This window comes from Geotrypetes seraphini, chromosome 3, assembly GCF_902459505.1.
Source record: "Geotrypetes seraphini chromosome 3, aGeoSer1.1, whole genome shotgun sequence".
Classification (NCBI taxonomy): Eukaryota; Metazoa; Chordata; class Amphibia; order Gymnophiona; family Dermophiidae; genus Geotrypetes; species Geotrypetes seraphini.
The window spans coordinates 232,912,937-232,938,430 of NC_047086.1; the positions used below are offsets into that span (position 1 = coordinate 232,912,937).

Genomic DNA, 25,494 nt, shown 5'->3' on the forward strand with positions numbered 1-25,494 from the left:
GCGGTGAAGGGAATGGCGGTGACGGGGCGGTGCAGAGGATGGTGAGACGGGGACGGGGCGGTGACGGGGACCAATTTTTTCACCGTGTCATTCTCTAATTCAATTCTCTCTTTAACATATACCACAACCCCCCCTTCAATTTGATCTACTCTATCATTGTGATATAATTTGTACCCCAGTAACACAGTGCCACATTGATTGTCCTCCTTCCACCAGGTCTCTGAAATGCCTATTATATGCTATCTACCCCTTCATTCAGTGCAATATACTCTAACTTGCCCATCTTACTTTATAGGCTTCTAGCATATGTATACATACACTTCAAATTGTGCTTTTCCCTTACATTTATAGACTGCTGAGTTGTTGACAGGGATAATTTGCATCCTTTACTCTGTCTTCCCTTAAACCCTCCTGGCTTTCTTTCACCATTATTGAAACTTCTCTATTGGGACTCCCTAAATATCCTATTTCAATAGTATCCTTCAAGGATATTCCACTTTATTCTTCTATACCATCACAATCAGACGATTTCTAGGCGGTTTAGACTGAAGAGAGCTGGACAATCAGCGAAATACAAATAGTAAAAGTACAACATATTTCTCAAGAATAGTCAGAATAAAATTGTTGAATTTAGTATGACTTCTGTTTATGAAATAAATCTATCAAACAATACAGTCTTAATTTCTTTCCAAAATGTGCCATAGGTCAACCTGGCTCCATTGATGTACTTACAGGTACTTTAAATAGATTGTGAGCCTTTGGGACAGTTAGGGAATTTCCAAGTACCTATCTTATTTATTTTTATTTATTGTATCTGTTAATGCATCATTTTTGTAAACCGCTTAGAAACCTCACGGTTATTAGCGGTATATAAGAATTAAATTAAAATTAAATTAAATTAAATTACCTAACCAAAAATGCTGTTTACTTGCTTGAAACATGAAAGTCCTATCCAAAAAGGACCTGTATTTACAACCGGTGATCCTTGGATAGGCAAATAAATTACAATTCTGGTTATCCTTGTAGGGCTATAAAGCACAAAATGACGTAAAAGATAGGTAGGAGCTATTCCCCAAACCAACTTAAAGCAAATGCAAGAGAATTTAAACATTACTCTTGCATTTGCTTTAAGATGGTTTGGGGAATAGCTCCTACCTATCTTTTTACCTCTTTTACCAGCAAAATATCTTCTTCTCTCCTCTCCTCTCATCTCAGAAAGAGATATGTCCTCTTTTCCTCTTGTGGTGCTATCAGAAAAAATGGAAATGGAATATTTGTATCCCTTTTTCTGACTTTACTCTCTGTACATTGTTAAGGGTTTTGCATTTGGATTGCCTTGGGCTCTTGGGAACTGTCTGGTTTTGTTTATGCGGCTTGATTTATTCTTGTTACTACTCATTGTACATTTTGACATTGTAATATTGTGACATGTGCATACTTCTATAATTCTTGGCTTGATCCTCTGTTCCATTTTGTCAATAAAAAAGATATACAAAAAAAATAATTTAAGCACAGTGTTATAGAATACCTGAATTTATATGCCTAACTGCTGTTAATTGAGCACAAGCATTTGCACCAGCATTTGGCAAGCATAAATGCTGATGCTCAGAATAAAGCATGAAACCTGCACTAAGGCCCTCTTTTACTAAGCTATAGAAGAGGTTTCTACCACTGCCCGGAACATTAAATGCTCCAACGCTGATTTGTCACTCATAGGAATTCTATGAGCATCGTAGCATTTAGCGCTCCGGGTTACAGTAGAAACCTCTATCACGGTTTATTAAAAGGGAGGGTAAGTATTCTATAAAGGCCATTCAGTGAAGAAAAGCCTAATGGTTAGTAGAGTAGCGGGAGAACCGAGTTCGAATCCCACTGCAGCTCCTTATGACTTTTAACTTTCCATTGGCCCAGGTACAAAATAAGTACCTACATATAATACATAAACTGCTTTGACCGTAACCACAGAAAAGCAGTATATCAAATCCCATCATCTAGCTAATGCGGACCATCCCGGTGCCTAAATGTAGGCAATTTATACAGAGTTGCTCCCTATATGAATATAAATTTAATCCAACAAAAAGGCTGCCCTAAATATATCCGTATATTTATATGGATAGTGGCTAGCATTATAGCAGCAACGCTCACTGCTATATACATACATTCAATACAGCCCCTTCTGCAGATAGCGGCACTGAGCATGTCTAAAATATTTTTAAAATGCTGACTGCAGCATTTAAGTATTAATACATACAAGCTTCTCTGTTGGCTTATAATTTGCTGATAAATTTATTAAAGGAACTGAAAGTTTGGATTTACTACAGCGCCATGTGTTACTTTCTGTTTACTAATTTATAACTGTGAAGTCTTCTCACTGAATACTCTGTGTGTCGCAGTGTCTAAAACCAGATAAAGGTGATATGACACAGCCCTTTTGCTTGGCATTGGTTCCAATAGACATTATTGATGTCTGATACCTACAGTCAATACACATTCTTTACTCTAGAGGCACTTTAACTGTTTTCTTTATTATTTTTCTAACTAGTACCTGGCATAATACTGATTGATTGCCATCTTTTTTTCAGCATTTATTGTCACCTCAGCGAACTCCAGAGAGGCTTCTTCTGCTGGCACAAAGAAATCTTGATACCCTTGTCCCAGAGATGGATGAGCTTTTGAATAGGGTAAGATGAAGGGTATGATAAAAAAAAGTCATAGGATCTTGTTGTGGTTCATCTTTCTTAAATGAATAACATATGAAAAAGAAAAAAAATATAAGCAAAGTAATAGGAACTATAACTCAAGTACTATATGTAACATTTACAAAGTGAAGATATTCCTAAAACAGTATTCTTACAAAAGCACTCTGAAGCCCCATTCTGCATAGAACATCTAAGAAAGACTTTGGATGTCCAAATAGCTGCATTCCCAATATCCCAAAAGGCTCTGTTGACCACACAACCTTTTGTAAAGTTTGTATAAGACACTGACAAATATACGTATATTTGCCAGCATGTCCAGCAGCAACAGCTGTATCACGTGTAAACATGTTTATGCCATCATGCAGGGTTTTAAAGATGTAAGCTCCAGTAACTAAATATGCAAGTGCCAATCTTGCAACACACATGTATATTTACCTCCACAAGCATGGATAAGTACTGAATTCTACAAAAAAAAAAAAAATACAAGATTAAGAACCCGAGTGAAATAACATTTCTTATACTTATTGAGATCTGAACACAGTTGCCCCCTCTTATTAACTCTTAAAGATGGTTACAATCTAGAGGTAATATTGCACTGTTTGTAGATAGTCTGAAGCTCTATAGTTCCAGTGATCATCAATTAGAACAAATGCATGTAGTTTAAAGCTTTTCAGTTGACATCAGGATGACTTTTGGCCTTGATAAATGTTCCAAGACAACCTTCCTTAGAGGAAAGTTGAACAAACTTGAAACAGCTCTCTGATGAAGGTAACATAAAGGAACTGGACCAGGAAGATGCATATAAATACATAGGAGTAAAGGAAGAAACCACAATCCAGAACAAATCACTGAGAAAAAATATCAGTACAGAATATTATAAGAGATTAAGTTGATACTGAAAAAAACATTAACATCATATAATAAGATATAAGCCGTTATTCAGTTGGCAATTGTCATACTCTTGTATAGTTTTGGAATTGTAAACTAGACTTAAAAATCTTGAAAGCCTGGATGTGCAAACAGGAAAACTCCTCTATGACCACAAGATCAGTTATAAGAATCAGTGTATGTTGAGAATGTACATTTTTTGAACTGTAAGAGAAATCAGCCTCATAGGAGACAATTCTATAACAATTTAGTCACTCAGCTTAGATGGGAGGAAACCTATTCTATAAGAACACTTTTTTAAAACTGAGACAACTGCACCTGGTTAGATCTTAATTCAATCAAACCTCTTTTGCCTTGTTAGTTCAGATATTGATATTGTCTCAGCTTGCTTACTGTAATACTCTTTATTTGGGCTTGTAATGACCCCGATACAATGTCTAGATTTCCTCCGAAGCAACCCACTCTACTTTGTAACTCTCCTGGAAATGTCTAGATAATCTCATATATTCTGCCTTGAACCAAATTATCTATCATGTAATGACCCCGATACAATGTCTAGATCTCCCCTGAAGTAACCTGCTCTACTTTGTAACACTCCTGGAAATGTCCAGATAACCTCTTATGTAATCTGCCTTGAACCACAAGATAATGGCGGAATAAAAGTCACTAATGTAGTGTAATAAAGTTACTGAATAAGCTTCAACTTATCCAGAAGTTAATTTGTGCCTGATTGATTTATAAGCTCAAGAAATTTGATAGTATTTCACCTTTCTTGGCAAAATTGCATAAAATGATCTGATTTGATATAATCTCTAGAGTAAGTACACACAGGAAATCCATTACAATAGCATTTAACTAAAAAAAAGGAGACATGAGTAGAATAGTAAAAAAGAAACTTCGAGGAGCAGCTGCAAAGGTCAAAAATTTACATCAGGAGTGGATGTTATTCAAAAAGACCATCTTGGAAACCCAGCCCACATATATTTCATGTATTAAAAAAAGAGAAAGGAAAACCAAACAGCAGCCAGTGTAGTTGACAAGTGAGGTGAAGAAAGCTATTAGAGCTAAAAGAAAACCTTCAGAAAGTGGAATAAGGATCCAACTGAAAATAGGAAACAGCATAAGGAATGTCAAGTCAAATGCAAAGTGCTGATAAGGAAGGCAAAGAGAGACCTTGAAAAGAAGATTGCGTTGGAGGCAAAAACATCTAATAAAGCTGTATTTAGATATATTAAAAGCAAGAAGCTGGGAAAATAATTGGTTGGACCACTAGATAACTGAGGGGTAAAAGGGGCAATCAGAGAAGACAAGGCCATAACAGAGAAATTAAATTAATTCTTTGCTTCAGACTTCAATGAGGAAGATGTGTGTGTGTTGGGGGGGAGGGGGGGGAATACTGGTGCCAGAAATAGTATTCAGTGCTGATGAATTAGAAACTGAAACTAATCTCTATATCACTGGAAGATGTGATGGGGAAATTTGCCAAACTGAACAGTAGTGAATTGCCTGCACCTGATGGTATACATCCCAGAGTACTCATAGAATTGAAAAATGAACTTGCAGAGCTATTGTTGGTAATTTGTAATTTATCTTTAAAATCTAGCATGGTACCAGAACACTGGAGTGTAGCCAACATGACATCAGGTTTTTTTAACATGAGTCCCAAAAATGATCCAGGAAATTATAGTCTAGTGAGTGTGACATCTGTGTTATAAGGAACAAAATTACAAAACATATACATGAGCATGCATTAATGAAACAAAGCCAACATGGATTTAGTCAAGGGAAATCTTGCCTTACCAATCTACTACATTTCTTTGAAGGGGTGAATAAATATGTGGATAAAGTGAGCCGATCAATACTGTGTCTTTGGATTTTCAAAAGCCATTTGGTAAAGTACCTCATGAAAGACTTATGAAGAAATTAGAAAGTCATGTGATAGGTGGTAATGTCCTATTATGGATTATGAACTCGTTGAAAGACAGAAAGCAGAGAGTAGGTTTAAATGGTCAATATTATCAATGGAGAAGAATACATACTGGGGTTCCCCGGGGTCTATGCTGGAAACGCTGCCTTTTAATATATTTATCAGTGATCTAGAGATGGGAATAACTAATGAGATAATTAGATTTGCTAATGACACAAAGTTGTTAAATCGCAAGAAAATTGTGAAAAATTGCAAGAGGACCTTGCAAGACTGGGAGACTGGGCATCAGAATGGCAGATGATGTTTAATGTGAGCAAGTGCAAAGTGAAGCATGTGGGAAAGAGGAACCTGAACAATAACTACATGATACTGGGTTTCATGTTAGGAGCCACGCCCAGGAAAAAAAATCTAGATGTCATCTTTGAGGATACTACTACCACTTATCATTTTTATAGTGCTGCCTGATGCATTAACCATGAAAAGACATTCTCTGCTCTACAGATTTTACAATCTAATCAGACAGACAAACAGGACAATTAGAGTAGGAAACTACAAAGGGAGTGACAAAATAGACATGGGTACTTTATAGGTGGGTAGGCGCTAGAAGTTAAAAACAGCATCGAAAAAGTGAACTTTTAGCCTGGATATGAACACTGCTAGAGACAGAGCATGACATACCAACTCAGGCAGTCTGTTCCAGTCATACAGTGCAGCAAGATAGAAGGGATGGATTCTGGAATTGGCAGTAGATGAGAAGGGTACAGTTAAGAGAGACTTACCCAATGAGCGGAGTTCCCGGGGGGGGGGGCAGTATAGGGGGAGATGAGAGAGGAGAGATACTGAAGAGATGCATTTGTAAGTAAACAAGAGTTGTTTGAACTCTATGCGGAAATGGATAGAAAGCCAATGGAGTGACTTGAAAAGAGGAGTAATGGGAGCATAGTGGTCGAAAATAAGCCATGCAGCAGAATTCTGAACAGATTGACAGGTGGAGAAATGATTCAGAGGAAGACCTGTGAGAAACAAGTTACAGTAATCTAGGCAAGAGGTGATAAGGGTTTTGGTAGTGTGATCAGACAGGAAAGGTTGGATTTTGGCGATATTAGAGAAAGAAATGCGGAGAAGGAGAGAGATGAGTTTAAGGTGACCCCAAGGTTGTGAGCTGACAAGACAGGCAGGATAAGTGTGTCATCCACAGGAATAGAAAATGTGGGAAGAGGAAAGTTGGGTTTAGGAGAAAACATAAGAAGCTCAGTCTTGGCCATATGTCAATGAAAGAATTGTCACCAGCGACGAGACATGAGTGCATCACTGCGGCCCGGAGAACAAAAGGCAAAGCATGATGACATAAAGGAAGCAGTGCTCACCTATTTTGAGAGCAGCCCAAAAACTTCTCTACAGGAATGCAAAAGCTAGTTGAACGATACAACAGATGCGTCATCTTGCAAGGAGACTATATGGAAAAGTGATATCTTCAGTTGCTCACAGTTACTTCTTATAAATCTGTTAAATGTATTTTGCCTTTACTTTTTGATTTACCCTCATAGTATAGCTTAACTTCAAGAAGAATGACCCTTAGAGGATCTCCAGGATGTCACCATATTTTAATTCACTAGGGCTTCTTGGACTGCATAGTATTAATGGTGCTACATTTGCCATTCAGTATTGATGCAATTCTAGAGGTCTTAAATTTACTGATTTTCTAAAGGAGTGTAAGTGAGAGAGAATAATTAAAAGTATGTGTTTTCCTTTCTGCAATGTACTTATTTCTTTAATTATATTCTGCTAGGCAGGCCTATTTTCTTCAAGAGTTTTCCATGGGAGTTAGATAACAGATAGTATTGTACACATTACAATTAAAGTCACACAATGAATAATTTCAATTAAATGTAGTCAAAAGGAATGATTTCTCAGAAAGCATTGGCATATATTACTTTACATGTTTCTAAGGAATGAGTTGATCGTATCTCTTTCACTGCATTGCTCCACTCCAAAGTAGGTTAATCAGTACAGAAGGGGGAGTCCCTGAATTTCCATTTAATAAAGGAAGCAGTAAAGTTTAATTATGAGTTGGAGAGGAGTGTGTAAGAGAGGAATCATTTTCTATAGATACGGTCAATAATTCATTGATTTGTCTTTTGCTAGAGATAACATTTACAAACTGCCCAGATAGTGGTGAGATTTGTTTCTCTGATTTAATCCACTCATTTATATCAAATACACTAATGTTTCTCTTTTCTTTTCTTTTTTTTTCCATGAATTTTGATTATCAGGCAACCAAAGTGAATGCAGATGGTGAACAAACTGGAAAGGATGCTGAAAGAACCTATGAGAGGGCAAAATCTCTGGGAGAATTTGTCAAGCTCACTCTCCAAGATGCAGAAGGTAGAAAGCAAAAATATTATAAGAGGAGAAAGATAAGCTATGGATATTTATTGAATGTGTACCTTGAATATTAGTGCAAGGTACATTTTTTAAATATAATTCTTTATTAATTTTCAAGGCAAGTACAAAAGTGCATTAGAATTTACATACAAGTATTATCATAAACAGCACTTACATTCGATCAATGACAATACAAAATATATTTCCCCCCCTCCCTGGATGTGTGGGAAATTTTATGGTTATGTTACAGATATGAAAATATGAATTCAGATATATTGGGTCATAATAAATTATTTAAAACAACATGGAGTCCGTTGACAAATTTTGTTAACTCTGATTAGCTGTATAATGCCTTTATTACAGGTATATGATTTAGTGCAAGGTATATTAATAAAGCAGCTACTTGAGTTGTTTGAAAATTGTGCCTGCAAGGTTCACGTAAAGTAACACAAAGAAAAAGTAAGTGCAGGCTTAATAAAACTAAAGAAAAGTAGACCTTGTATTAGTCCTTTTTGATTCATGGTACTTCAGAAGTGACTCCTTTTATTAACTTCTCAAAATAAATTAGTATAAATAGGTATCTGTTTGCTATTATTTAGAAATTGCATAGAGCTATAAGCAAGGCCAGCCACATGGCCAGAAGATGTTCTTCTAGCAGGAGAAAGTTTTTTTTTCTTTTAGCAGAGCCACAGTGGTGATTCACCCATGGCAAATACACTGAAGCCCATTGAATTCCTATGGTCTTCAGTTCATTTGCCGTGGGTGAATCGCAACCGTAGCTTTGTAAAAGATAGAAATATGATGGAAGATAAAGGCCCATTCAGTCTTCTCATCCACTATCTCCTTCACTCCCTAAAAGATCCCACGTGCCTGTTCCACCCTTTCTTGAATTCAGACAGTCTTTGTCTCTACCACCTCTACCGGGAGACTATTCCATGCATCTACCGCCTTTTCTGTAAAAACATATTTCCTTAGATTACTCCTGAGCCTATCACCTCTTAACTTCATTCTATGGCCTCTCATTCTAGAGCTTCCTTTCAAATGAAAGAGATTCACCTCATGCACATTTATGCCTTGTAGGTATTTAAACATCTCTGAAGATCAAAAATGTAGTGACAGTAAAACCAAAAAGTTACAAAAAAAATGTCACTCACCAGCAGTGGGCTACCTCTCTTAAGATCCAACACCTGTTTTTGAATTTCAATGCTGGATCTTAGAGAGATAACTCACTGCTGGTGAGTGACATTTTTTGTAACTTTTTGATTAAACATCTCTATCATATCTCCCCCCCCACCTTTCCTCCAAAGTATACATGTTGAGATCTTTATGTCTGTCCCCATATGCCTTATGACGAAGAACAACTCCGTTCTGTTTATATCTTTTTGAAGGTGTGGTCTCCACAATTGTACACAATATTCTAAATGAGGGCTCACTAGAATCTTATATAGGGGCATCAATACTTCCATTTTCCAGCTGGCCATACCTCTCCCTATACATCCTAGCATCCTTCTAGCTTTCGCTGACACCTTTTCAACTTGTTTGGCCACTCGCAGGGAGTCTTTATATGCTATGTTATATGCTATAGTACTGAATTTTGTGGGAATCCCAGAACTAATGCTAGATCAAGAAAGGGTGTACCCACAATATTTTATTGCAGGTCATGCATTAACATTTGGATTAATGCACAGTTCCTACTCTGAGTTAACGCTCCCATGCTAAGCTTGTGGTCAGTGTAATGTTCTAGCTGGCTAATGCTTCCATGCCCACTCTCCACCCATGCCACACCCTCTGAATTAAAAATTTAGAAAAATTTAGTAATGCATGGAAATGGGCAAACCACTACAAAGCCACTTAACATGGTCATGTGGTAGCCTGTTTCCATATGTTAATTTGCATTATGTTTTTTAGTAAAAGAGCCCCATAGTTAAGTATAGGCAGCAATGATCTTCTGATAAAGTTTGAGGATAATATGGTGTGTATGGTGGTGGTGGTGGGGGGGATGTTTGTGAGATTGACTCTGTTCCTAGCATTCTCATTCAGTGGATTCACCTGCCCTATTCACAGTTAATCTGTAATGATGGTGGAATGGGTTGAAAGGAGGTAAACATAAGGCTCCAGTGGATAGGCAGAGCCATTACAGGCTTTGTATAGTGGCCTACTGGCACAGAGGTGGAAATCAATAAGGCAGTGATTCCCAACCCTGTCCTGGAGGAACACCAGGCCAATCGGGTTTTCAGGCTAGCCCTAATGAATATGCATGAGAGAGATTTGCATATGATAGAAGTGATAGGCATGCAAATTTGCTTCATGCATATTCATTAGGGCTAGCCTGAAAACCCAATTGGCCTGGTGTTCCTCCAGGACAGGGTTGGGAACCACTGCAATAAGGAACACTGGTGTTTGTATTAGATTCAAGGAGGGTGGTATTATGAACAGAGAAGGAAGGGAAGCGTATTAGTGAGGGACAGGGAGAAGGGGGACTCATTAAAATACTAAGGGAGGAAAAATTAGGAAAGGCATACCAATGTGCATTATTTGGCTCTGGTTAATAGCTAGTGTAGTTATGATATTAGAATACAATGATGAAAATGTTGAGTTTGGGTATTATAACAAGGTATATTGCTGTATCCTCAAAAATAAATGTAATTTTTTTGTTTTGCTTTTTACTTTAGCTGTTTGGTTAAAAATTTTAAACTGCAATTTATAAGTTAATTAAAAAAATTTAATCATTATTAATTACAGCCCTAAAGACTGCCCCCCCCAAAAAAAAACCCCCAAAAAAACCATGCACCCTCCTCCTGATGTCCCTAGCAGAGTATCCACTGTCTGGAATTCCTTTGGAGAATCCATTCCCATTGAAGACATCTTCAAGAGCCCTCCTCCCAAAAGAAAACCTCCTCCCAAAATCCACCACCACTAAGAACATCCTTACTCCCATAGCTCCTCCCCAAAATTATCCAGTCCTTCCAAGTGTGTATCCTCCTCCTAAAGCCCCTCTGAGCATGGACCCTCCATCTAAAGCTCCCCCTTCCCCTCACCTTATACCATCTTCCTGAAGGTCCCTAACTGTAGGCATTTACCATCCTCTCAAAGCCCCCTGAAATATCCATCCCCATTCTGGATCTCCACCCCTAATAAGCCCTCCCCTAGCTCATAATATCCTCTTCCTGAGGGTCCCAAGCCTCCCAGAACATCTATCCCCTTTCTGGACCTCCATCTCTGGCCTAACTGAAAAATGTCATGGTGATTTTAAACAGGGCGGTAGCAGTGATTCCCAATGTGCTACTTTAAGTTCAAAATGGCAGCATCAACCTCTCTCTATTAGTGCTGTTGATTGATCAAACTTAATAATTTTAATTGCCATTAAACTTTTCTACTTAATCGTGATAGTTTACTGAAATTAATGAACAGCACTACTTTTTACTGTTATCCTACACCAAAATGGAAACATTGCTTAGAAAACGCAATGCCTGGGATTTAGTTTAAATTAGAAACTTACATTTGTTGCATGAAAGCCTTCTGTTATCTCTGTAGATATACTCCCTAATTCTATATATAGCACTCATAATTGCATTTGCAAATTTGGGCACCTGCCCAATTTGTGCATGCAATTTAATTACTTACCTCGGTTTTGTAATTACTTACAAAACCGCAGAAGTGGTTTTTAGCGCAGGCTGGCGCATTGAATGCTCTGCGCTGCTCCCCACTCATAGAGTTTCTGGGAGCGTCAGAAGCAGCGCAGAGCATTCAGCGCACTGGCCTGCTCTAAAACCCACTTCCGTAGTTTTGTAAAAAGGGAGGGGGGTTAATGAGCCAATAAGCACCAATAATAAGGCACTAATAATATCAATTATTGGAGCTAATTGACAATAATTGGAATTTATGCACATATCTTTATAGTCGCAGTTCTTTAAAGATGGATGCGTAAATTTTTGTGCGTGAATCTGAAAAGAGAGCATGGCCATAGGAAGGGCATGGGCGGGTCAGGGGTGATTCATGTATTTACGCACAGGTTATAGAATATGGGGGGATCTGCACTTAGGGCTCCTTTTATGAAGCCGCATTAGCGATTTAACACGTGTAATAGCGTGCGCCAATTTGCCGGCCGCGCTAGCCGCGACCGCCTCCTCATAAGCAGGCGGTAGTTTTTCGGCTAGCGCAGGGGTCAGCGCGTGCTAAAAATGTACGTGCGATAAAGCCGCTAACGCGGCTTCATAAAAGGAGCCCTTTATACATATGGAAGTATTGGATGATAGCAGGTATTGTAACCGGGACTGTGGTCTGAGCAAGACTCCACAGCGCCACACAGTGGCTACACAAACGAGAACACCTGCGTGTGACCCGGCCTGGAGTCACCCTGCAGGCAGGGACTGACACCAAGAGTAAAACAACAAAATAAACCACAATTTGCTCAAAAAAAAAAGAAGTAAATCAAAACTCAGGATTTATTTTCTTTAAGGTAATAAAGTCAGGATTATTAGTAGTCCTACCAACAACAGGTAAGTAGAAGGTCTTCAGTTCAAATTCAAATCGCAGAATAAGGAACAGTCAAAACATAAATTCAAACACCAAAAAAAAAAATATATATATATTTTTTCTTCACCTCACTGGGCTTTATGCTTTCTTTAGCAATCAATTAAACCTGCTCCTAAGCAGGGCAATCAGTTCCTTACAAACACTGAAAACTCAATAGGGCAAAAGGCACTGGGAACCCTATTGCTAGTGTTTTAAAGAAGCCTCTGACAGCCAAGCCTTGCACTGTCAGAATAAGGAGAGTGCCTCAGGTTTGCTTTACTTTTCAGCATATAACAGCTTCAAATTTCCCTCCCAGATTATAGCAAACCTCTCCCTCAGTTCAGGCACTATCAGCTTCAACCAAAATGCAAAACAGTAAAAAAGAAAGTCCTCCAAGGTTCAGCTTCATTCAAACAGTCACTCAAACAAAGAAAGCTGAACAAAATGCACTCACTGTTTCTTCAATTGTTAGCAGGTACAGCTGGTGGACAAACCAACTTCCATGGCTTCCTCAGCCAAGCTCATTTCTTCTGGCAGGTTGTTAGTCTCCATTGGAAGTTCCAGCTCAGCTACAGATTCTGCCAGGATATCTCCAGCCTCTTGCACCTCCATGGGTGTAACTGGTTCGCTCTTGCCTGGCCCAAGGAGACTCTCAGGGAGGAAAGGTCCCAACCTTCTCCCTAACCTGCTTCCTTGCTTGTACACAGCTGCTGGTTTTATACTGATTGGGCTACGCCCTAGCCTGGCTGATTCAGCAGTCCTCAAGGTAGCTCTAGAGCTCCTCCTGTGGTGCCCTGGATATTGCTGGTCTAGGGAACTATTGGGAAACTCAGGCTCCCTCTGGTGGTCAGCCTGAGAATCAGCCAGATCCTCACTAGGACAGCTTTTACCTGCTCCCTTCCGGGTTTTGCCGGGAGTCTTAGTAGAAACACTAACTGGAACCAGGTCAGGCACGAAGTCTGTCTGGTTACATACCCCCTCCCTTAAATGATGCTTATCCTTATAAGCATGGGGTTTATCAGCACTTTCAAAAAGAAAATTATTTGCGTCTCCTATTTCTATATCTTTTTTCCTCCGGACGTGGATTGGGACACAAATTTTCAAAATCTTCGGGCCAATGCAAGACCGGAGGTTCTGGAGATTTAGCCTCGTTCCCTTCATTCTGAGGCTCAGCCTCCTCCAACTCTTCTATCTTATTCGAAATTGCAGTCATGACTTGAGCAATTTCCTCAAAGCGTTCTTGTACTTGGTCCTGTAGGTGTGTAACACTACCCCCTACATGTTTTACCGAGTCTTTAACGGTTCCCAATTGTAAGGCTTGTTGTTCTAACTGGGCTTTGTTACTCTGGCTCTGTTTGACCAGAGTGGCTGGTTCCACTCCTTGGCCAGCCCAAAGCTCCTGTTTAGCCTGTAAATTTTTCACCTGAGATAGTAACTCCTGCTGTTGAACTTGACTACTGGACACTCTAGCCTCTATTTCCCTAACCTGGCTCTTCATCTGGTCCAGAAGTTTCTCAAGAGTGCTAGCCTGCTGCTGTCCCTGTACAACCATCTCCTGTTTCAGTACTTCCTTTAATTCAGGCATGAAACTATTAGATATAGGTTTTTCCTTTACAGGCTGTTTAAGGCACGCCTCCACACATGCCTGCCGGACAGCTTCTAGTTCCTCTTTCCGGTTGGCCACCTGGGTGCTTGCTATCTCTTGTAATTCCTTTTTTAGAGACACTACTTCTTGTTGAAGGAGGGCAATACTTTGATCTGCCTGAGTTATCCTGCCCTCACTAGAGAAATGAGAATATCTTTCTTCACAGACATCCCTTTCCCTATCCTGTGAAGAGTTCAGTTCAGGCCTTTGCGTATTGTCCGGGCTGGCTATCCCTGTAAAACCGAACCCTTTTGACCCCCTATCGGTGTCCCTCAGGTGAACCCACCGCTCTAACTTAGGGAACCATATTCGCTCACAAATCAGCTGAGCTATCTTATCTCCGGAACGAACCTGGTAATCTGCCTCTCCTTGATTAACAAGGAGCACAGAGATGTTGCCTCTGTAATCAGGGTCAACAATCCCTGCTGCTACATCAAGGGAGTGTTCCAATGCAAGACCAGATTTGGCTCCAATCCTAATGTATGAACCCGGTGGAGGGGAAATCTGCAAATCAGTCTTAACTAAAGACCGGCCTTTAGCTGGTATAACCTGTTCATGGGCTGCATAAATATCTAAGCCCGCCGCTTTAGAGTACGCTTGGGTGGGAGCCCGAGCGTTCTCGGACAGTGGAACCCACCTAAGTGTGGGCCGCCACCCCTGTCTAAAAGTAGACGAAGGAGATTGTCTTTTCTTCCAATTTTTCCTATCAGAATTCCAACCCCCCTTAACCTGAGTTCCGCACACTAGTTTAGGAGTCGGTGAAAACTTAACCTGCATTTTATTAAAAACTGGTCCTGTTTGTTTCACCCACCTCCTCCATCCTGGCCAATCCCTGCCTAAAATTAGTGGGAACGGGCAAGTATCCAGGATGGCGACTTGTAAGTTATATTTTTTTCTCCCATGTTGGAGCTTTACCATAGCCAATGGGTAACGTTTAGAATCTCCATGCACACATCTTACATCCACACTCTTCATTTTCCCCTTCCTTAAGGATGAGGCCTCCACCCGATTCCAAAGTTGGCGTGAGATTACCGATTGTTCTGCCCCTGTGTCTAATAATGCCTCCACACTTTTCCCGGCTACCCACAATGGGACCTGACACCCTGACAGGTCAGGTCTGTTAGACTCCAGGGAAATTACAAAATCTCTCCTCTCTCTACAGAACCGTTGTGTGTGTCCCGGCTTTCCACACCTGTAACACCTTCTGTCCCCACCCTGAGAGTTAGGTTTAGGACTTGGACCACAGGGATCCTTAACCTGCGGCTTCTTACCCCAACCTTTGCCTAACTCCCGTGGGTTCGATTTAGGTGTGTGGTCAGCTAAGGGACTCATATTCTCTCCTGAAGGTTCTTGGGCATCTATAAATGCTTCAGCCACTTCCAGAACTTGTCCTAAAGTCTTGCAGTTCTGTCTCTTAATCCAGGACCTGATGTTCTTTGGGACAGCTTCTAATAGTTGTTCCCTCACTATTTCTGTGAATAAGGCCCTGGCATCATTCAGAACTGGCTGCAGCCACTTTTCAGCCAGTTTGGTAATACGCTGAAGCAATGCTTTAGGCCGTTCTGTATGAAGCATTGTGGTTGCCCTGAACTTTTGTCTGTAGTGTTCTGTGGTGAAACCTAAGAAATCCAATATATGGGCTTTTACTACAGGGTAGCTATGGGCAAGCTCGGGCCCTAGGGTCTGGAATGCCGCTAGAGTCTCCCCGGCCAGGCAGGGCAGCAACCGGTACACCCATTGCTCAGGAGGCCATCCAGCAGCCACAGCAATTCTTTCAAAGGAATTAAGAAAATCGTCCGGTGCATCCCCAGGTGCTATCTTGCATAAGTTCAAATGCAATAAAGGATTAGGTCCTACCGGTGCTGGAACAGATACAGCTGGTAATGTCTGTCCTCCAGGATGTATAGCAGTCTTTTGAAGAATTTGTGAAAATGCTTTGGCCTGGTCCTGCATTGTGGAAATCAGTTCCTCATGCTGCCGCATCATCACTTCCTGATTCGCCTGCCAGCGTTCCTCGCTTGACTTCAGGATGGATTTCAAATCATCACACTGGCGTTGCCGCTCGCCGGCAAGTGTGGCTAGGATCTGGGCCTGCTCCATCCCGATCACCGATAGCACTGGTGAGTCTGCGCCTTTGGTGTTTAGGCCTCCTTGGCCTCCAGTCGTTCTCCGCACGGCTTGCCCCTCTGAAATTCGGGTCCCGAACTGGAACTCGGGTCTGGAACTCTGGTCCGGTTCTCTCCACCTCCGAACTCCCACTGAGCTCCTCGCTGCACTCCTCCACAGGATATGCTGCAATCTTTATTCCGGCTTCCGCCTTCCGGTGAGAAACTCCTCCTCCGAATAGGAAACAGGAACCTCCTCCAATAAAGTACTCCAACAAAAATTAGGATTTTTCAAACAAACAATTGGTCAATAGTTCAATAGTCCAATTACAAAAATAAAGGCTAGTCAAATATGCCTTTCCAGCACAAGTTCAAAATGGCACCAAAAGAAAAATGTATTTTTTTTTTTTTTTTTTTTCAAAATTGCAGTACCTTGGTGTCGCCTGCAGGAGGTGCACTATCCCACTCCTGATACCAAATATGTGTAACCGGGACTGTGGTCTGAGCAAGACTCCACAGCGCCACACAGTGGCTACACAAACGAGAACACCTGCGTGTGACCCGGCCTGGAGTCACCCTGCAGGCAGGGACTGACACCAAGAGTAAAACAACAAAATAAACCACAATTTGCTCAAAAAAAAAAGAAGTAAATCAAAACTCAGGATTTATTTTCTTTAAGGTAATAAAGTCAGGATTATTAGTAGTCCTACCAACAACAGGTAAGTAGAAGGTCTTCAGTTCAAATTCAAATCGCAGAATAAGGAACAGTCAAAACATAAATTCAAACACCAAAAAAAAAAATATATATATATTTTTTCTTCACCTCACTGGGCTTTATGCTTTCTTTAGCAATCAATTAAACCTGCTCCTAAGCAGGGCAATCAGTTCCTTACAAACACTGAAAACTCAATAGGGCAAAAGGCACTGGGAACCCTATTGCTAGTGTTTTAAAGAAGCCTCTGACAGCCAAGCCTTGCACTGTCAGAATAAGGAGAGTGCCTCAGGTTTGCTTTACTTTTCAGCATATAACAGCTTCAAATTTCCCTCCCAGATTATAGCAAACCTCTCCCTCAGTTCAGGCACTATCAGCTTCAACCAAAATGCAAAACAGTAAAAAAGAAAGTCCTCCAAGGTTCAGCTTCATTCAAACAGTCACTCAAACAAAGAAAGCTGAACAAAATGCACTCACTGTTTCTTCAATTGTTAGCAGGTACAGCTGGTGGACAAACCAACTTCCATGGCTTCCTCAGCCAAGCTCATTTCTTCTGGCAGGTTGTTAGTCTCCATTGGAAGTTCCAGCTCAGCTACAGATTCTGCCAGGATATCTCCAGCCTCTTGCACCTCCATGGGTGTAACTGGTTCGCTCTTGCCTGGCCCAAGGAGACTCTCAGGGAGGAAAGGTCCCAACCTTCTCCCTAACCTGCTTCCTTGCTTGTACACAGCTGCTGGTTTTATACTGATTGGGCTACGCCCTAGCCTGGCTGATTCAGCAGTCCTCAAGGTAGCTCTAGAGCTCCTCCTGTGGTGCCCTGGATATTGCTGGTCTAGGGAACTATTGGGAAACTCAGGCTCCCTCTGGTGGTCAGCCTGAGAATCAGCCAGATCCTCACTAGGACAGCTTTTACCTGCTCCCTTCCGGGTTTTGCCGGGAGTCTTAGTAGAAACACTAACTGGAACCAGGTCAGGCACGAAGTCTGTCTGGTTACAGTATTCATGTAATAGATGGTGTTATTTCTAATGGTAAGCTGCTTGATTTTTCACAGTTGCAACATAAATATGGCCTCCATAAATCATAATGTTTTGGATGGATGCAACTGAAGCAGGCTATTCAGTTGGGGTTCCCTGAATGGAAAAATCTTAATAATCAATATAGTTTGGAGTTCTTATGCTTTCAGGTGGACTTCCTGGGACACCAGGCAGCACAATGGTATAAATTGATAGCTGGATTTATAAAAAAGAAACCAAAAACTGGCCATAGGGACATTTGGAGTATTGAGATTAAGCACCAAATTTCTGCGTCTCAATGGGCACGAATTTGGACTTGGAGGATGAGATGTACAGTGTCTGCATCTATGAGACAAACTTGTTTTTTTCTGTTACATAGAGCTTTTTGGACCCCTGTTCGGTTACAAAAGTTAGATAGCTCTAAGTCTAATAGATGTTGGCATTATCCTTTTGAAGAAGAGACTTTAGATCATTTATTGTTCTATTGTCCATTTATTATGGCTTTTTGGAAATCAATTTGGGGCCAAATTAATAGTTTATTAGAAAACCCAGTGGCGTTGACCAATGTTCCCTCTAAGGATTGATGAGGTGTGTGCAAAAAAAAATATGCATAAGCGACAAGTTACGTACTCCACAAATTTATGAGCAGGCGCGGAGGACGAGTGCCCGTGAGATTGTGGGAGGGTTAAATACTCAAAACTTAGAAGAATAACAATTTACTTAAAGTTTTTGCTTTGCCAGCTTTCTGGTATCTTTACATACAGTGGCGTACCTAGCATATGTAACACCCGGGGCCCATCATTTTTTAGCACCCCTCCCCCCATCTGTACGAAAAACATGATTTTTAGTAACAAGCCACACTTCACACCTAGGAAAAGGCAGCATCTTACATATTGCAGTGAGCAGTACATCAATACACCCATTGTAAAACTAAACAAGCCAGACCAGCACAGATCAATCTTACACCGTCAATCCTAACAGAAAACCATGTCTTTCAAACACACAGAACACAGAAAACACCTTCGCCTAGTATGGAATATGTCATCACAAACTATCCCCTCCCCCTTTTACAAAACTATAGTGTGGATTTTAGCCACGGTGGTAACAGCTCTGATGCTCATAGAATTCTGAGCATCAGAGCTGCTACCACCATGGCTGGTGCTAAAAAACGCTCCACAGTTTTGTAAAAGGGGGGATAAAATAGAAATACACAGATTCAACGCTCTAGCTCAGGGGTGCCCAAACTTTTTGAGCTTGTGAGCTACTTTAAAATGACCAAATCAAAATGATCTACTAACAATAAAATTAAAACACAAAGCACACTATACGCTGAGAAAATGTTAATTATCATTCCTATTCTGGGTTTTTTTCAAAGAGGTCAAGGCAGGTGACTCTATGCATTGTCACCTCCGTAACAACCATACAAAAATAGACAAATATACCCCCCCTTCCTTTTTATTAAACCAAAATAGCAGCTTTTAGCGCAGGGAACTGCGCTAAATGCTCAGCGATGCTCTTGACGCTCATAGGCTCCTTGCGCTAAGAAACACTATTGCAGTTTAGTAAAAGGGGGCCATAGTGCAAAATATAGACAGCATATATAAATTCAGACACATTTTGATCACTAAATTTAAAATAAAATCATTTTTCCTACCTTGTCTGGTGATTTCATGAGTCTATGGTTGCACTTTCATCTTCTGACTGTGCATCCAATCTTTCTTCCCTTCTTTCAGCCTGTATGCTTCCTCTCCTCCAGACCTCATTCCCTCCCCTAACTTTTTCTTCCTCTCTCCCTGCCTTTTTTTTTTTTCTCTCTATTGATGCCCCCTTTCTTTTTTTCTGTTTCCCTTCTGTCTCCCTGCCTGCCCCCTTTCTTTCTTTCTTTCTCCCTACCCTCCACAAAGCCACTGCTGCCACCATCGGGGGAAACAGGCCCCAAAGCCACCGCCGCGGCTGCCCCAAGCTCTCTCTGCTTCCCACCGTCGGCCGACCAGCATTCCCCTGACATCAATTCTGCCGTCGGAGAGGAAGTTCCGCCCAGCCAGGCAGCAATTGGCTGTCCCGAACTTCCTCTCCGATGGCAGCCTTAGGGGGGTGCACAGCCGGTCAGATTCGGATCTGGCTGGCTGTGCACCCCCCCTAAGGCTGCACCCGGGGCGGATCTCCCCCCCCCTTGGTACGCCACTGAAGACGTGGCAGCGGCTCCTTTCACAATCCCCACCTGCGTCAGAAGTGCGTCGGGGATCTTACTATGCAGTCCTCAGTTTCCCACTGCGTATTTTAGTGAGTGAAATGAGAAAAATTATGAGTGACGCCAATGAAAATAGTGAACGATCGCTCATGTGCTCAGCTTAGAGGGAACATTGGCGTTGACCTATGATACTATATTATTTGGCATGTCAATGAGGGCAAAAAGTCTTCGAATAACAACAAGCTATTGCTTATAATGACAGGGGTTGCCAAACAACAAATTACAGGTAATTGGAAGAACTGGAATAGAATGAATTATAATTTTTGGTGGAATTCGTTGTGCCATATATATAAAATGGAAAAAATAATAGCTACACAGCAGGGATATTTAAGGAAGTTTCAAGATGTGTGGGAGCCATTAACAAAATACTGCAATGAATAGATTCCATTTATTCCCTTAAGATTACAAGTTCAATACTGGGAAGGAGGGGGGAGTAATTTTTAGTTTAATATGTAATAATCTAAGAATGATAGGGCAGAAAAATTTAATCATATGATATTTATGTTTTATATCTGCTATGGAAGGGTAGGGAGGGTAGGAGATAATTTATATAATTTGTATTATTGCTGAAAATTAAGTGATATTTAATGTTATAATGTTTTAATTTATTGCCACACTTATTGTAAGTTTTAAAACGAATAAAGATTATATCATAAAAAAGGAGCCCTTAATTTAGGTCCCTTTATCAAGCTGCGGCAGAGCGTTTTAGTGTGGGCTGGTGAGGTAAATTCTCTGACGCTCATAGGAATTGAATGAGCATTGGAGCATTTACCTTGCCGGCCTGTGTTATTATGCTCTACCGCAGCTTATTAAAAGGAGGCCTTAGGCATGGGGATTTACACCAGGGTTCAGTTTGTGTAAATCCTCAAGTCTAAATTTAGGCATAGATTCTGGTGCTAAGTGCTATTCTGTGAACAATATCCAACTTTGAGCACAGTTGACAGGATAGTGCTTAGCACTCATATTTCTGGGTGCCCAAATTTGGGTGTCATTTATAGAGTTTAGACTGTAGAGTCTCTAGAGAATGACACAGGGAGAGAATTTTTCCCTGTCCCTGCAAATAATGGTGGGAAATCATCCCGTGTCACTGTTTTATCTCAACCTCACCAGCATTCTTTAATGCCAGGCTTGAGAGTGAGTGGTTGTGCCCATTGATTCTCTGATTCTTCGCTTTCTCCTTAAAAAATGACACAGGGATGGTTTCCCATGGTTAACTGCGGGGACAGGGCCAAATTCTGTCCCTGTGTCTTGTCATTTTTAAAATATTTTTTAAGGTTTTAGGAAGAAAATATTAAAATGTTCTCAAATACTTTTATTTTGATAATTTTTTAGAATTGTGCTTTTTTCCCCAAAACTGTTAACGTTATATTTTCATGCTGAGGAAAGGAAAGAGTTATGGTTAGCAATATTCTTTCACTGAATGATAATGTATTGTGAAGATTTACATGTCTGCTCGCCACAAAAACCTTAGTCCTGCTCAGTATTATAGCAGTTCCCAAGTCAGAGATTCTCTTAAGTAGAAACCATCTATTGAGGTTGGATATTTGAAGTTTTCATGAAGTTGGTCAAACACCAATTAAAAGCTAAGCTGTTATCTCTACATTTATTTCACGAGTAATTCATGCTTACAAATATGAATTGGATCTCCATACACATATTTTTTTACCTAACATTCAACTCATCTTTAAAGATTCACTCATACTTACATATTTTTTTCTTTTAAACCTCTTTACTTACCCCCCTACTCGCCCCCACCCCCACCACACACACACCTCCCAACTCTTTACATGATCTCTCAAATTGTTTGATATCTTAGGATCTTGGCATAAATCTCTTTTCTTTCTTCTCCCTTCTACTGGTATTAGACACTCATCTCAAATTTATTATTATGCCTGGAAATGAAATACAATAGGGGATCTGAAGGCACACATCACATTTTCTCATTTGTCACTGATCATTGGGTTAAAAGCCCTTTATAGTTCTCAGCAGGGATTCCCCATTACAGGCTGCCTCTCACTAGGCTCTGGGGCTGATGTGCAGACACTGAAAGCTTCTCTGTCATTTTTATTTACTTTCAATGTATCTATTTTTTTCCTTTTCTCCCCCATGTAGCCATAAATGAAAAATCCAGGAGACTGAATGAAACTCTGGGAATCCAAGATGGAGCTCTAGAGAAAAGCCTTCAGGAGCTGCAGAGAGATGTTGACAGGATGATTATAGAGCTGAGGCGAAAGAAGCTAGACAGACAAGGAGACATAGCCCGGGATGAGCTGAAGTGAGTTAGAATCATTTAAACCTTTGTGTTCTAATACCCATGCAAACTGAGACTGAAGGCTGGGCAATAGTACAGCACAAAGGACATTTTTAAATTCAGAAACAATTTTTCATCATATCCATATACTCAAATACACAATTATAATCAAAGATCAAAAGTTATTACCGTCTGAACAATCTTGACTAAGATTGTTTCAAATATACCTCATAGTTCTTGACATGCTCATTAGGCATGAGTAACCCTACAGTCCCAGACATGTTAAAAGGGAAATTGTCTGAGATCTACCTCTGCGACTTCATATTCACTAAGACAATGTTTGGGATATTAAAACTGCATTAAAGAGTGAAGCAGCAAGCCTGGCTGGATTCTTCAAAATAACTTGCTGTCTCTTGACTCCATTATATAATTTTTTAAAATATCTTGTTCTTAAACTACCATTATTTCAATTTTTAAAACAGCCAAAAAACACATACATCTGCCAAAAATGTCTACATTGCAATTGTCAAAATGGCAGAATTTGAGTTTGTCCAAATAAGGGGGTATGTTGTAGGTATATTTTGGGTAGAATTAGGGTGGACCCCAAATTAGGATATCTTTCAAGGATAATGAAACAAGAAGATATGTCCAAGACTAAAAAGCAATACTTGTTTATGACTTACAGTTTATTTTTATTTAATATACTGCCCTTCCTTAAACAATAACAGAGTGGTGTTCAATAATAAAATCATACAGAAAGAAATGGAGCTACAAATCATTATATAGTAAAGGGGCATTAAAAAAAACAAAAGATATAAGCTCAGACTGCAGCTTTAGTAAACCCTTACAATGCCTGAACAACCCTGCTCAACAGAAAAAGACTTTTCAAAAAGATCGGTCTTCAGAAGGGATTTAAACCAGGTAGATAGACTCAAGATGGACTACACTAGAGAGGGAATTCCAAAGGGAAGGCGAGACACACAAAAAATGTTCTTTCTCTATTAATTAATAATGAACTGAGCGTACTGGAAGGATATAAATTGGCAATATTGTAGAAGGACAATAAAAGTGGATGAGAGAAGATAGGTTGGGATATTACAGTGAATTGTTTTGAAAGTTAATACCAAAATCTTAAATTGGGTATGGAAAACAATAGGACGCCAGTGGTGCTGAATAAATAGAGGAGTGAGTCGGTCAAAGCATGAAAGAAGATGATTAGCTGTATTTTGGATAGTTTGCAATCTACAAAACTGTCTTTAAGAGAGTCCTGCAAAAACTGTTGCAATAATCCAATTTAGATAAAATGAGAGGTAAAACAATAATCTTTAATTAATTTTGGTCAAGGAAAGAACAAATTGATCAAATTTGTCTCAGAGAGTTAAAACAAGACTTAGCTAAAGTTGAGATAGGTTGTTCAAAAGAAAATTGTTGATCGAATATAACCCCCCAGATTTTGAAAATGAGAGATAAGGGCGAGAGGGGTGTTAAGAAGCATAGGGGATAAGTCATATCCAAGTTTAAAAAAAGATGCTCTGAATGACCAGCTGACCACAGGATAGGTTAAGGCTTAATCCCTCCTTAATTCCCCAGTGGATACTGTCCCTCTTCTAACCCTCTTGAGAACTGAAACTGAAAGATGATACCAAGTGCTATGACAGCATCAGTTATTATGGGAAGATATGGTTGGGAATTGTACCTAGGTGCCATTGTTTAATGTCCACTACACTGATCACTAAACAGCCCTTTTGATCTGCAGGGATATCTGTGTGACCATGTCTATCAAAATGATGCCAGACAGATGGTCAAGTGCCTGGGTTTTGTTTTTTGTTTTTTTAATAAATTGGACATGTGCTTTTCCAGGCACCAGCAATGGATATCCAGCTATGTAGCAGCATCATAAAGTTGTTTGGGTACAACTGATTTTCAGTGTTGTACCTGGGTAGAAATAAGGCTGATTTTTCTAAAGTTCAATTTACCTTTTTAAGGGTGCAGCCACTGGCGCTGAATACCTCTGGTTTCCCTATGACTTCTGAGACCTCCTCCAACTTTGCAACCTCTCCAACTTAAACCGTGCCGAATTCCAACCCATAATTCCCAGCTAAGTCTTTGGAAATGTACCCTAACTGTAAAAATTAAAAGAAAAATCAGCAAGCACTAATTTCTGACAGATTGATGACATCGATTTAAAGTCTAAAGTTTTCTCTGTTTTCCCTTTTTCTACATTCATTTGTAATTTTTTAGTTCCCTTGCAATCAATTGGAGATCTTCATGTTCATATTTATTTGATATACTAGCCATCATTCATAATATCTAAGCTGTTTACAACAATAAGGGGAATTAAAAAAACATATAAAATCAACAAATGGGAGGACACAATTAGATAACAAGGGAAAGATACAAGTGGAAAGGTACAATAGCACAAGTAAAGGCAAAAAGAGGATAACACATGAGATTAGATTCTAAAATTTAAAAAACAACAACACACATCTATATCTATATTTATATCTGTCTAAATTTCACATTTGCTGAAAGGCCTAAGAGACAAGGTAAGTCTTAAAGGATTCTTTGGAGACAGGCAAACAGAAGAACACCTTGCCTTAGGATATAAGCAGACAAGCAGAAAGGCAAGGGAGAGGCGTCTTTTCAACCAATGATTGAGTCTTTATTCAAATTAAGTTGTCCCAACAAGGATCTCAGTTTCGGCACTGCAGATTGTCTTCAAAAGTGTCCCCTGAGGAAGACGTCTTCCAAACACCGAAACTGAGATCCTTGTCGGGACAACTTAATTTGAATAATGACTCGATCATTGGTTGAAAAGACGTCTCCCTTGTCTTAAAGAATTCTTTACAATTTTAAAGAGAGGGTTCACGCTCACCTCTGATATGTTGAAGGAGATTATTGCAAAGACTCATTATTAGAACTCCAAAGCAAGAATGATGGGTAATGGGTGATGAAAGTGAGTTGTTAAGAGATTATGCTGTCTAGGAATCTCTTCTGGGTATAAGAAGACTGGAAAGGAAATGAGGCAATGAAGTCCTATGTGGGTGCTAGTAATGTCTTAAAGAAAAGTCTATAGGGAACTGGAAGCCAATGTTCAAAAAAT

At 40.0% G+C, this 25,494-nt stretch overlaps 1 protein-coding gene across 10 annotated transcripts in view; it reads left to right on the top strand.

The window, feature by feature from the left end:
- LAMA2 (laminin subunit alpha 2) overlaps positions 1-25,494 on the top strand; it is a 1,204,230-nt gene that overhangs the window by 883,433 nt on the left and 295,303 nt on the right. For all 10 annotated transcript variants that reach the window (XM_033936921.1, XM_033936924.1, XM_033936922.1 and 7 more), the window contains 3 exons: positions 2,583-2,681; positions 7,788-7,899; positions 22,253-22,415. In XM_033936921.1, the coding sequence (XP_033792812.1) occupies positions 2,583-2,681; positions 7,788-7,899; positions 22,253-22,415 (374 nt within the window). The remainder of the gene's footprint in view (positions 1-2,582; positions 2,682-7,787; positions 7,900-22,252; positions 22,416-25,494) is intronic.